This window comes from Aspergillus niger (assembly GCF_000002855.4).
Source record: "Aspergillus niger supercontig An03".
Lineage (NCBI taxonomy): Eukaryota > Fungi > Ascomycota > Eurotiomycetes > Eurotiales > Aspergillaceae > Aspergillus > Aspergillus niger.
The window spans coordinates 787,567-800,019 of record NT_166520.1 but is presented as its reverse complement, the minus strand read 5'-3'; the positions used below and the strand labels follow the sequence as shown (position 1 = coordinate 800,019).

The following is a 12,453-nucleotide window of genomic DNA, read 5'->3' as shown; positions in this document are numbered from 1 at the left end:
ATTCGTAGATTAGCCCGCGGCCTATGCAATTCAAGTCTGCATGAGGGGGGGACTTGACTCGGTCGATACTACTAACAGATGCCTCCGCGGTCCATCGCCGCAGCTATTGATCAACAACCAACGCGTTCACCAACATGTCATAAGAACAATAGAAATACAAACTGAATGAACTGAGTAGTGAAAGGATCAATGAACTTGGGCAATATTGTCCAAATTACCATGAGGCTGGGAGTCTTGTAGAACAGGAAATCAGTCCGTAGTAGAATTGTAACTTCTTGGATCAGCATCCTGTGTTGACAATAAATACGTCACCCAGTCCCATCTCGGAACCTGGCAGAGGCATCAATCGGAAATGCATCTCCAACGCACATCCACGCCTCGTTAGGTGGCGCAGACTAGCATGGATAAATAATTGGTTCTGGGTGCACTTACCACAGGACTATATCTTGGCAACCCCGCCATATTGTTCCATCGTGGTATACTTGGTAGATGGTTAGTAGTAATAAGTAGTATACAGTAGTAGCAAAGTAGTAAACCGCGCTATGCCTGTTGTACTTCGGAGGTCGGCCCGTCCAGCCGCCCCCCCCAGCAACTTCCATCCCCCCTCAATGACTACTAAGTACTTCCAGTTGGTCTCCTGAACTCAGACAGGATTGGATCATGGGATTTCTGAATCCCAGTCATTTCTTGCTTGATGTCGTACTGCCCTCGCTCCGCTTTCTCCACTCTCTTTAGCGCGGATCCATCCTTCTTGGCGGACATCCAACATGATGTAGTATATAAACATCCATCCCATCGTCGCTGCCTGATTCTGATACCCTTCTTCATTGAAATTGTCTCACCTTCCGACATTCAAAAATGGGTTCAGCAACAGCTTCAACCTTGCCTCCGGACTTTCTCTGGGGTTTCGCGACTGCCAGGTATTTTTCCACCCGTGTTCTTCTCCCCACTCAGCCAAAGCTGCATTTCACTAGCAGAGTGCTAATTTGCTCATCCACAGCTACCAGATTGAAGGCGCAGTAACCGAAGATGGCCGTGGTCCTTCTATCTGGGACACTTTCTGCAAAATCCCTGGCAAGATAGCCGGGGGAGCCAACGGAGACGTAGCATGCGACTCGTACCACCGTACAGCTGAAGACATCGCACTGTTAAAGGAATGCGGTGCTCAGGCTTACCGCTTCTCAATCTCATGGTGAGAATGATGTCATGACCGACGGGTAATGAACCGAACTGAATTCTAAACATCCAGGTCGCGCATCATTCCCCTCGGAGGCCGCAACGACCCCATCAACGATAAGGGTGTCCAACATTATGTCAAGTTCGTCGACGATCTTCTAGCAGCGGGGATCACACCCCTTGTGACACTGTTCCACTGGGATCTCCCCGATGCATTAGACAAGCGCTACGGTGGGCTCCTCAACAAGGAGGAGTTCGTTGCAGATTTCGCCAACTACGCGCGAGTCATGTTCCGGGCCCTGGGCTCAAAAGTCAAGCATTGGATCACCTTCAATGAGCCGTGGTGTTCCAGTGTCCTTGGGTATAACGTCGGTCAGTTTGCTCCCGGTCGGACGAGTGATCGGAGCAAGAGCGCAGAGGGAGATAGCTCGAGGGAGTGCTGGATCGTGGGGCACAATATCCTCGTGGCTCATGGAGCTGCGGTGAAGATCTACCGAGAGGAGTTCAAGAGTAGAGATGGTGGGGAGATCGGGATCACACTTAACGGTATGTATAACACTCCTCGGTTCTGTCTGTTGACTTATACTTCCAATTTACTTTGCTCAATTCGCGGCCTATATATATAGGAGACTGGGCTGAGCCCTGGGATCCCGAGAATCCGGCCGACATCGAAGCCTGCGACCGCAAGATCGAATTCGCCATTTCCTGGTTTGCAGACCCCATCTATCATGGAAGGTATCCAGACAGCATGATAAAGCAGCTTGGCGACCGACTCCCCAGCTGGACCGCAGAAGACATCGCTCTCGTCCACGGCAGCAATGACTTCTATGGCATGAACCACTACTGCGCCAACTACATCAAAGCCAAAACCGGCGAAGCGGATCCCAACGATACTGCCGGAAATCTGGAGATCCTGCTCAAGAACAAGAAGGGCGAGTTCATCGGCCCAGAGACACAGTCTGCATGGCTGAGACCGTATGCACTTGGGTTCCGGAAGCTGTTGAAATGGCTAAGCGATAGATACGGTCAGCCTAAGATCTACGTTACTGAGAATGGGACGAGCTTGAAGGGTGAGAATGACTTGCCGGTGGAGGAGCTGCTGAAGGATGAATTCCGGACGCAGTACTTCCGTGATTATATTGCTGCTATGGCTGATGCGTACACGCTGGATGGGGTGAATGTGAGGGCTTATATGGCTTGGAGTTTGATGGAGTAAGTACTGCGATATGCTTATTCCCTGGATGCATTGTGCGTGCTTATTTACTGACTGGATTAGTAACTTCGAATGGGCTGAAGGTTACGAAACCCGGTTTGGGTCGACCTACGTCGACTACGAACATGGCCAGAAGAGGATCCCGAAGGACAGTGCGAAACAGATCGGCCAGATTTTCAGCCAGTATATCGAGAAGAAATAAGTTTTTAATTGCGAGGAGTGCATCGATTGTTATTTATGTTATTCATGGGCACAGCTTACGGAATGAGAAATCACAGCCATTATGTCGTAAGACAATTAAAGTTCGTAGGACAGAATCCAGCTCTCTATCTCGAATAAGCGTAGTGGAACAGCTACTGCACACGAGTCTCAGGATGATATCGACGCTTACGTGGGGGTCTACAGCTTTACACACCCCGCGGGGTTGAAATTCCGAGGATCCTACCACGTCAAATGGGCTCACTCACCGCAATTCGCGAAATTAGGGCCGATACACCTAGCATCGACGCGGTGACACCATAGCAAAGATGAATGATAGGAATAGCAGAGCAGAGCGAAGCGGAATCGGGAGCCGCGTTCTGCTTACAACACAGGCATGCCGTAATTTGCAGGCTGTGGGCTTGTTGGACCAGACTGCGGTCTTTTCAGTCGAACCAAGCAGGACCGGGCAGAAGGAAGTAGGTCGAGCTGTGTGTTTTGGGACATCAGAATGCACAGGCAGGCTGAGCCAAATCGATGGGATTATCCACTGGACTGAAAAGGCTGTGGTATACACGAGCGGTCATGCGACGTTTGCTAGTCGATCGGGCTTCCGGCGTGGCTCGTAAGACAGCGGGACAGAGCAAGAGATAGAACAAACAGTGATCAGACAATTATTCGATGCTTATCTGTGATTGCATGATTGGAGAGTAGCATGACCGACGGGCACTTTCGGGGCTCCGGTGAGGCCCTCACGTGGTGAGAGTTTGCACTGTTTGCAGGTCTGGAAGTGGCAGGAGAATCTCCCCCGGATTCCGGCGGGGAGAAGGAAGGGAGTGCCCCCTTGCCAGCTCAGAATACTCCATAGTTTCCAAATCCAAGTATCCGACCGTCATATTATTGCAAGACTTCCCTCGATCAGCTCTCTCCAGAATCAGCTATCATGGCGTCGACCACCAGCACAGGTACGTGAGAACAAACCCAGGAGGCATGCTTTCTTGGCGTTCCTGGACATGTTCCTGGACAGATTCGCAAAGCGGCCGCGACCCACGAAATTTATCCACCCTCCCCAACTCCACGAGCACCGTGAACTTGCACCGTATCTTTGCATCCTTGTTCCTGTACCACTGTTTCATTGAGCGTATGCATACCTTCAGTGCCAGATCGTGATTGTTGGATTTGGCTCCGTGATCCCACAAGGCCAACCCCCTTTGTGCCACAGGCAGAGTGACTCATCCTCCTTTGACTGCGGTTCTTTTGTCTTTCCGATTGAGCGAACCCCTCTCTTTCTTGTTTTCCATAGCCCCTTCACGCCATTATGATTATGAATTTCACGAGGCGTGCTTTGCGAATGCGACAAATGTACCAGGGCTGTGGAGCCGGTGTTCCTCATACCCCTCGCCGTCTTCTTTTCCACCCAATCACGACTTCATATCGACAAACCGCTTGCTTTTCAGCCACCAAGCCGCCAGCGTGTGCTAATTTTGCCTCTTCAGATCGCTTCACCTCTGCTCTGCATCAGAACAAGGATTGGGCAGCGCAGATTGCCAAGGAGGACCCTTCGCTCTTCCCCACACTCGCCGTCGGCCAGCACCCGGAGATCCTCTGGATTGGCTGCTCTGATTCTCGGTGCCCTGAGACCACCCTTCTTGGTCTCAAACCGGGCGATGTCTTTGTTCACCGCAATATCGCCAACGTCCTCCATGCCGGCGACCTGAGCTCTTCGGCTGTGATCGAATATGCTGTCCGCTACTTGCAGGTCAAGCACGTAGTCCTTTGCGGCCACACCAGCTGTGGTGGTGTTGCTGCAGCACTGGGTAACAAACAACTGGGTATTCTTGATCCCTGGCTGCTGCCTTTGCGCCAGCTCCGCGCGAAACACCTGGATCTGCTGAACTCGCTGCCGGCCGACGAAGCCAACCTTAAGCTGGTCGAGTTGAATGTTCTGGAAGGGGTCAAGCTGTTGAAGGAGAAGAATGTAATCCTGGAAGCCGTACAGGATCGGGGTCTTCAGGTCCACGGGTTGATATATGATGTTGGCAGTGGTGTTCTTCGGGAGCTGGACACCGATGAGTCGGAGGCGGCGATCAAGGCGCGCCTAACATCGTTCAAGACCGACATCTAGGGGCGGGGGCATTGGTTGTATATTCTCGATTCCCTTCTACCTGTTGCTTCTTTTGCCTTTTCAGCGACCAGCGAGTGTTAGCAGACATCGATGTATTCGTCATCTTTGAATAATCTTTATTCCCCATTCTTCACCATTCACCCCGACAAGCGTAATTGCGCCATCCATCATGAAGAAATCCATCAAAGAGATGAACTGTTTGCAGTCCTCCAGTGTAGTTGATCGAGGAAACAAGTGGCAGATGATGCAAGAATAAAACTGGATGGAGGAAGTGAAGAGTGGGCAGAAGGGTCTGTGTATTGTCGGGGAAGAAGAGGAGGGGAGAGAAAGAGGAAGAGGAAGAGGAAGAGGAAGAAAAGCTGACGCAGCCTGAGAGGGAAAGCAGTCCCCGAAGGCTAGTTTAACCTTACATCAGAACGCGAACCATTCATTAGTTATTCTGTTTGCTGTCTCCGCATGTAACAGCCTCCTGCCCGGCTGGGAAAGTCGAGGGACCTTGGTGGATCCCCGGGTCGGCTGGATTGAGTATAGTCCCGGCCGAAGCGGCATTGACTCGGGATGATCTTGGTGAACATCCTGGCATGCTTCCAGGATCTTATGCACCTGGGATAGTTGGTTAATTCCTCTCGTTCGTACCTATTTCTTTCCATTGTGGAAAGTTATTGATGATACCCTCCAAATATTAGTAGAGTACTTAGATTACGGAGGGCCTGTTCGGTAAGAATACGCGGAGCCAGGTCGCTTGGCGCTTTGCGGTATCTACCTGAGGCAGGAATTGGCAACCGAGTCGACGTACACTCGGAGTCTCGGATAAGTGCAGAATGACAGGACAATGCGACGACTTTGTATGTACAGGAAGATGTTCATTGATGATTTAGAACTCGAGTTCTTCGACTTCCATCCCGCAGTCAACGCATTTCTTGACCCCAATCCCCGTCTTGGGATCTTCGACCGATCTTCCCCACTGATGTACATGTCGTCCACCACCCCCCAGGTCATCTCCAAAATTACCACCGGTCGCTCCTTGCCGGCTACGTCGGTATGCATCGACTCGCGTACGCTTCTTAAGGTCTTCAAGTTTGCTCTTGAATTTGACCTCCCGCCGGCGCTTCTTCTCATTCTCGCGTCGCTCAAACTCCGCGTCCAAGGCTTCGGGTGAGCCCCATTTCTTGGCGGAAAAGGCGTACTCTTCGACCTGATACCGTAGGTACAGCATCATGTTATTCCACGTTGATTTATGCGGATTCGGGCGCTCCAGGTGTGGGAGGAGTTCCTCATCCTGAAGTTCGGCTGCAGTTGGGCCCGTGGTCAGCGAACGCTCAGTGGCAAACCATGCCGCAAACCTGTGCAGGGGGATACTCACGATTGGTCAGGAGGTAGTCCTCTCGTGCCTCGGTCTTGGTAAGTAGACTGTATTTCTCCGGAAATTTATCCTTGCAAGCATGGCAGACACAGCACCGGAGCGCTTCTTCCCATTTCCAGTCGATTTCTAAGCTGCCACACTCTCGGCACGTTTTCTGTCGTGTCCGCTCATCCAACACACTGAGCCCCGGTTCGAAGGGTCCTGCACGATCTCGATGGAGATTCTTTAGCAGCTGTTGTCGCTCCCATTCCTTCTGCGTCATGTGCGCTGGCTTCTGCTCCGCCTTCTCATCCCGAACATGAAGGGCTTTGTTGTAGCGGTCATCCTCTTCGGTCAAGAACCCACCCTTCGTGTCGGTGATCTTGGAGAAGTCGTATTCAACGAATTTGGTAAAGTTGCGCGCCGGCTTGATGCCATCTAGGGGGCGATTATCTGTAGAGGCCGCATCGCGCAGAGTCGCCGGAGGATCGGAGGCAGTCATGGAGGAGTAGGTTCGCTTGACACCTTTGGTGGACGAAGGATCAGCATTGTGAGCTCGAGCTTGTTCGGCTTCGCGTTGTTCTCGTATTGCTATGGCTTTCTGGCGATTGTTTTCCTGGATTCAATATCGTGTCAGCTCCGAACTAGAGGAACCGTGATCATAGTATGTACTATTCTCCGCAATTGCTCTGGGGTTAGCGGATTCCGCTTGAGATCGCCTGGCGTGCTCATCCCGCGTTCGGGTGGCGGAGCCGACTGTTCCTCCGTCACCATTTCTTCTGTGAAAGAGTGACTGGGAGAGGACGAGCTTGACGATAAGAATTGCGAAATGGTCAAGGGTGGCGTTATCAGGCGGGAAAGTCGTCGGCGCGTTTATCGCCGGGTCGATAACCGGCGAGCGAATCCTCTGCATACTACTCACGTGATTTAATATGGGGGAGAAGGAACCTATTGGTGTCCTCCAATACCCAGCTAGAAACAGGCTCATGCTAGAGGGTGGGCATCCCTTTTACGCACCAATGTCTACCACAGCTTCTTTTCCTCGAAGTATGTCACCTTGGCAAGCCCATATCTGGCATACAAGTAACGGCACATAGGTGGGCAGCCACCTCCATTGTAGGAACGAATAATGTCGGCCTTAGAAGTGCAATAACTCACTAAATTACCCATGATATAGCCACCACATGGGGATTGATGTTAAAAATACTTGCACAAATGATGCAAGGTCACATCTATTGAGAGAATCCAGTAACTCCCCCCTCCCCCAAGACAACTTGTAGAAGCCGGACATGAACACCCGGGCAGAAGCAGACGAACCATTTACCACGGCTTTCGTGCCAAGGGTTCTGTTGTCGCGGCTAAAACCTGTGGGTCCATGAATCGAGTAAACGAGTTTGAGCTCCTCATGCCTGCTCCGTGTGTGTACATTATTAGCATGGCTGATAGTTACTTCTGGGGGTGGTTAATAGTCATCATGCTGGGCGAAGGACTGCGATCTCTGGGAGCCCAAATTATTTCACGAAAGCCCACTTTCAGTATCACTTCCTTGCTCACGCTTAAAGTCATTATTGACAGTGGTCGGGGGTTTGATGTTGCGCTTGCGCACGGTAGTGAACTCAAATTTTGTAATAAAAGCAGCATGAATGGGGGAAGCCAGTAGTAAGACCCCAACTTATTGAACAAAAAGGTCAAAGCGTTGCTTTTTTCTCTTGCAGTATCCGAGCGTTCTTACCCCGTACCAACCTGTAGGAGAACTCCTTAGACTTAGCCGATCTGCACCTCATTGGTGGTGAATGAATGTCGTGCGTGATTTTGAGTTCGGGGAGATTCCGGGGAAGATTGAACTACTACTAGGAGGGCCTAAGGCTAGGCAAAGCACTTGGCCGGCGGAAGACCAGCGCGGGAAAGGGTTCACCCTGCCGCTTCCATCCATCTTCGAACGTTTCTCCGCCATCGGTGGCCCGCGGGGCCTTAAAACATCCCCTCGCAGTTCCCCTTCTCTCTTTCCCCATCCCCCTCCCCCCCCAATTCTTCCTTTTCGAAACATTTCATTGCGATCTCCCACAAATCGCTGCCAATCTACCAACCCGTCCAACATGGCATCCTCCAACACCCAACCCGAAGAACCCATCACCATCCCCCAGGACCGGGATGGCGTTGCCTACCTCTACGGCCACCCTCTCCTCAACTCGCTCTCTCCTCCTCTCCATGCCGCCATCTACAACCACCTCGGGCTGAACTGGATTCAGATCCCCCTCTCCAGCGTCTGCGGCACCTCCGCCACCTACCCTCCCCCGTACACACGCTCCCCGCCCATCGACACCTTCCTGTCCTCCATCCGCGCCAACCCCAAGTTCGTCGGCTCCTCCGTCACTATGCCCTGGAAGGTCTCCATCATGCCGCACCTGGACGACCTTACCGAGGACGCCCGCCAGGCCGGCGCCTGCAACACTATCTTCCTGCGCGACAATGCCGACGGCTCCCGCTCCTACGTCGGCACTAACACCGACTGCATCGGTATCCGCGAAGCCCTCGTCCAGAACACCGTGAACGCTGCTGAACGGTTCGCTGGCAAGCCTGCCCTCGTTGTCGGTGGTGGTGGTACTGCTCGCTCCGCCATCTACGTTATGCGCAAGTGGCTCGGCGCCAGCAAGATTTACATTGTGAACCGTGATGCTAGTGAGGTTCAGGCCATTATGGAGGAGGATCAGCAGCGCAACCCGTCCGCGGATAAGGCGCCCTTGGTTCCCGTTACGGATCCGGAGGTCGCGAAGACGCTGGAGACTCCCGCTGCTATTGTCTCGGGTATTCCCAACTACCCGCCCAAGACCGAGGAAGAGATTCGTGCCAGGAATGTCCTGACGGCGTTGTTGGGCGCCAAGGACGATGGCAAGCCCAAGGGCGTTATTTTGGAGATGTGCTACCACCCTGTTATCTGGACGGAGATTGCCGAGTTGGCCGATGCCGCGGGATGGAAGGTTATTGTGGGCTCGGAGGCGCTGCTCTGGCAGGGTCTGGAGCAGGCCAAGCTTTGGACTGGAAAAGACGTGGTTGCTGTTCCGGGCTTGTTGGATATGGTCAAGGAGGTGGTGGCCAAGAATTTGGCGGAGAGGCAGAAGGCTACTCTGTAATCTTCTTCCCCTCCTTATTCCCTCACATCCGACATGTTTCACGATGATTCATTCCTGTATAGACTCTCGCATACCCGGTGCATTGCTTGTTATGGAAGACCAAAAATAACAAAACAGGGCTCAGTAAAGAGCCCCCGATGATAGATATGACGTGTGTTTGATTAGGTACATACGTGGATCTGGCTGCTGTATATAGTGCAATATGATGTCTTCATCCCTTTCCTTCCTGGTCGCCTCTATCTAGTACAGTAACTATTATAGATATTCTATCAGCAGTATGTGACGGTGTATATCTATAGCCGAGGTGCTCACGCGCCCGGCCGGGTATATTCCAGCTGCCGCACGCGCTTCCACACTTCCCGCACGGTGCGCTCCTGCGTCTGGCGTCCGGTCTCCGTCGCCGACGGACCAGCCGGCCTGCTGCAGTTAGATGCCGTACTGAGCTACAGGACAGAAGGTGAGAAGTAACATACCTAATGGCCAGATAAAGTCGGCTGCCGAGTCGAACGTCTTCAATGGCCGCAGTCTCCGGGTCCTCCGGAGGATTAGCGGTTGTGACTAGGCCACCTGCCTCCAAGAGGATGGCAATACCCGCTGCGACATCCCTACACACCACACTTGATTAGCGAAACACAACCCCGAGGAAGAAAAGACTCCTGGCTGAAAGGACGTACCACTCCCAACAGCCACCCTCCCACCAAATATCAAATGACCCCATAGCCGTATACGCCAAATCTAACGTGGCGCTTCCCAAACTCCTAACTCCGTGCACCATACCTCCCTTGCCACCGCGACTACCCACTTCCGCTGCTAGGTTCAGGAAACTCTCGATCTTGCGATACAGGTTCCCGTCGGCGATATCGCGACGGTCCTTGCCCCATTCGCAGGATAGAATGCACTTGCTTGGAGCATTAGGCGGCATGGGTGGGATAGTCGGATTGCGGATGAGGGGGAGACGGCGCTTTTCGTTTAACCATGCGCCGCGATTTACACAGGACGAAAAGAGCTGGTCTTGAAAAGGAGCGTAGATCACGCCGATGATGGGACGGTGGTTGACGATGAAGCCTATGGAGACGCAGAACATGGGGAAAATGTGTGTGAAGTTGACAGTTCCTGGTTCGAGGAGGCGAGTTATTTCATGTCATTGATGGCAGACGAGGGAGTATGGCTGGGGTTATTACCATCTAGGGGATCAATGCACCATGTTGGGTGCTCGTCGATCAAGTAGTCGCGCGACTGTCCTTTGGCGTAGGACTCTTCACCCAGGAACCTGAATAGGTCAGCTGGGAGATGTTTTGTGGACTGCGGAAGCTGGGAAGGGCGACTCAGGGACATACTTATGTGTGGGGTATTTGGACTGGATTGCGTTCTTAATGAATACTTCTACTTCTGTGCAGGGCAGCCCGTGGGTGAGATGCGAGTCGAAGGCAGGCTGGGGGCGGGTTAAAGCATACCTTCATCGGTCTGGGTGACAATGTCGACGGCGCTGTCCTTCTCCTCGACTGCCTGAGAGACTCCGTCGCCAATGCGCTTCTCGACGCTTTCCATCAGAAGCTGACCAGCCTTCCGGCCCAGATCGACTGCAAAAGCGTAGATCTGGTCCAGCTGCTCTTGACTCAGCTCCGAGGCCGCCATTTTGGTGGTGGGGTCGGTGATCTTGGGGAGGCGGGGGGCGGTGTGTTAGTTTACTCTTTAAAGGAGGGAACAGCGGAGCCAGATAGAAGCACAGGTAGCAGGAAGGAGTGAAAGGAAGGAAGAAAGAGAGAGAGGAAGAGGAAGAGAAGAGGATGTGTAAGAGTCAGACACACAGAGAGAGAGTCATGGAGTCTCTCACCGGAGACGCCGCCGATAACCGCCCGGCCCTTATCGGTGGGGCTGCCCCTCAAACTCCGGATTCCCTCTGGATTCCTTTATAGATCATCACAAATGTCTTCAGCAGTTATCCGGGCTCATACTTTGCTTGTTAGACTTCATCGGAAGATAGCGGATGAACGGAATTTTTCTATTTATAAGCCAGCGACACTGCTAGAACGTGAATTCATTAAGCGAGGTCGCATAACTACTAAAACACCCAATTGTCGCACAAGATTTTGTCCGTAATGTGTCTATGGTATCCAAGAGACCATGGACAGTTGGCAGCATTAGTCTCGACGTTGAAAGCCAGGTCCTTGCCGGGTGTGTGGAATGCGATGATGCAAGTCTGTAGTTTGGCACTTGCTGGCAATACTAGTTGTCACTCCGTGGCGAACATAATATCGAATCCAATTGTCTTTGGCCCTTTGCACTGGAGTACACAATTATCAGGCCAAACCAAAGGCATTGCAGTACTATATGAATAAGGTGTGTACCCTAATCTAGTCCTTTTGTCCACTGAAAAGAACTTGTGTGGGTACTTTCCCGACTGATTTGCTTATGGGATACATTCACAACCTTCGGGATGTTTGGACAGAAGCCAGCAGACAAACATTTCACTAAGAAAATAGAAGTTTGCAAGTCAGTGGGAGATTATTTATCTTCACGGCTGGCAATGGACACCGATTACTGTGAAGAGCAGCCGAGGCTGCTGCAAACGACAAGGTGGATGATGCGGAGAGAATGGCAAAGTCTGGTAGAGAGGAGTTTACAGTGAACTCTGCCTGGTAGCACTGGTTAGTAGATCCTCTGTGGCTAATATACCCGCAATTAGAGGGGAGAGCTCAGGTCTAATTTCCATGATGCTGCTAGTAACAACATAAACCAAAGACCTCAACTTCTTTGACGGTTGGCTTCGGATGCCTGGCGGCTAAGCGATCTTCCCGCCCCGCTGTTCAACCCCGGATGTCAGAAAGAACTTCATGGGACTGGCCTTTGACACCACACTGCCACCATGTAACCCCTATCATAGATAGGGGGGTCTAGACGACCTCGCTTTGAGTGTCACCTGCGAACTGCTGTCTGTATCTACGTAGTACAAAGCATCACGATGGTGGGACAACCCGGCAGATCCATCAAGGGTGGGTCTTGGAGAGAGGCTGAGCAACGCACGGAGTTCATCCTAATTAGACTAATAGTATGTACAACGTAGTAGTGGCCGGATAGATGGAAAGTCACTACTGATTTTCGCCCCAGTCTTACTGCTACTCACTACGGTGTAGACTAGTACTCTCTCATCCTACATGACAGGAAAGAGTTATCCGAGCTTCTCTTGCTCAGCTGGCACAATGAACTTCTCGTATACTACTTTAATTCCCCGCTACTGCTATTACTGTCAACCAAGCTGGCAACAACG

At 52.1% G+C, this 12,453-nt stretch overlaps 5 protein-coding genes across 5 annotated transcripts; 3 read left to right on the top strand and 2 right to left on the bottom strand.

The window, feature by feature from the left end:
• Positions 1–858: 858 nt before the first annotated feature.
• Positions 859–2,591, top strand: An03g03740 (uncharacterized protein; the record flags this gene model as incomplete). The annotated part of the gene is made up of 5 exons (XM_001390218.3): positions 859–920; positions 1,001–1,192; positions 1,250–1,722; positions 1,803–2,388; positions 2,453–2,591. The coding sequence occupies 5 exons, from the start codon at positions 859–861 to the stop codon at positions 2,589–2,591; spliced, it is 1,452 nt and encodes a 483-aa protein (XP_001390255.1).
• Positions 2,592–3,905: 1,314 nt separating this feature from the next.
• Positions 3,906–4,712, top strand: An03g03730 (uncharacterized protein; the record flags this gene model as incomplete). The annotated part of the gene is made up of 1 exon (XM_001390217.3): positions 3,906–4,712. The coding sequence occupies one exon, from the start codon at positions 3,906–3,908 to the stop codon at positions 4,710–4,712; it is 807 nt and encodes a 268-aa protein (XP_001390254.3).
• Positions 4,713–5,586: 874 nt separating this feature from the next.
• On the bottom strand, positions 5,587–6,828 carry An03g03720 (uncharacterized protein; the record flags this gene model as incomplete). The annotated part of the gene is made up of 3 exons (XM_001390216.3): positions 5,587–6,002; positions 6,076–6,670; positions 6,727–6,828. The coding sequence occupies 3 exons, from the start codon at positions 6,826–6,828 to the stop codon at positions 5,587–5,589; spliced, it is 1,113 nt and encodes a 370-aa protein (XP_001390253.1).
• Positions 6,829–8,150: 1,322 nt separating this feature from the next.
• Positions 8,151–9,185, top strand: An03g03710 (uncharacterized protein; the record flags this gene model as incomplete). The annotated part of the gene is made up of 1 exon (XM_001390215.1): positions 8,151–9,185. One exon carries the CDS (start codon positions 8,151–8,153, stop codon positions 9,183–9,185), a length of 1,035 nt encoding a protein of 344 aa, XP_001390252.1.
• Positions 9,186–9,493: 308 nt separating this feature from the next.
• An03g03700 (uncharacterized protein) lies at positions 9,494–10,820 on the bottom strand (the record flags this gene model as incomplete). Its single annotated transcript, XM_001390214.3, has 6 exons — positions 9,494–9,602; positions 9,659–9,790; positions 9,860–10,298; positions 10,367–10,455; positions 10,523–10,574; positions 10,640–10,820. 6 exons carry the CDS (start codon positions 10,818–10,820, stop codon positions 9,494–9,496), a joined length of 1,002 nt encoding a protein of 333 aa, XP_001390251.1.
• Positions 10,821–12,453: the final 1,633 nt, after the last annotated feature.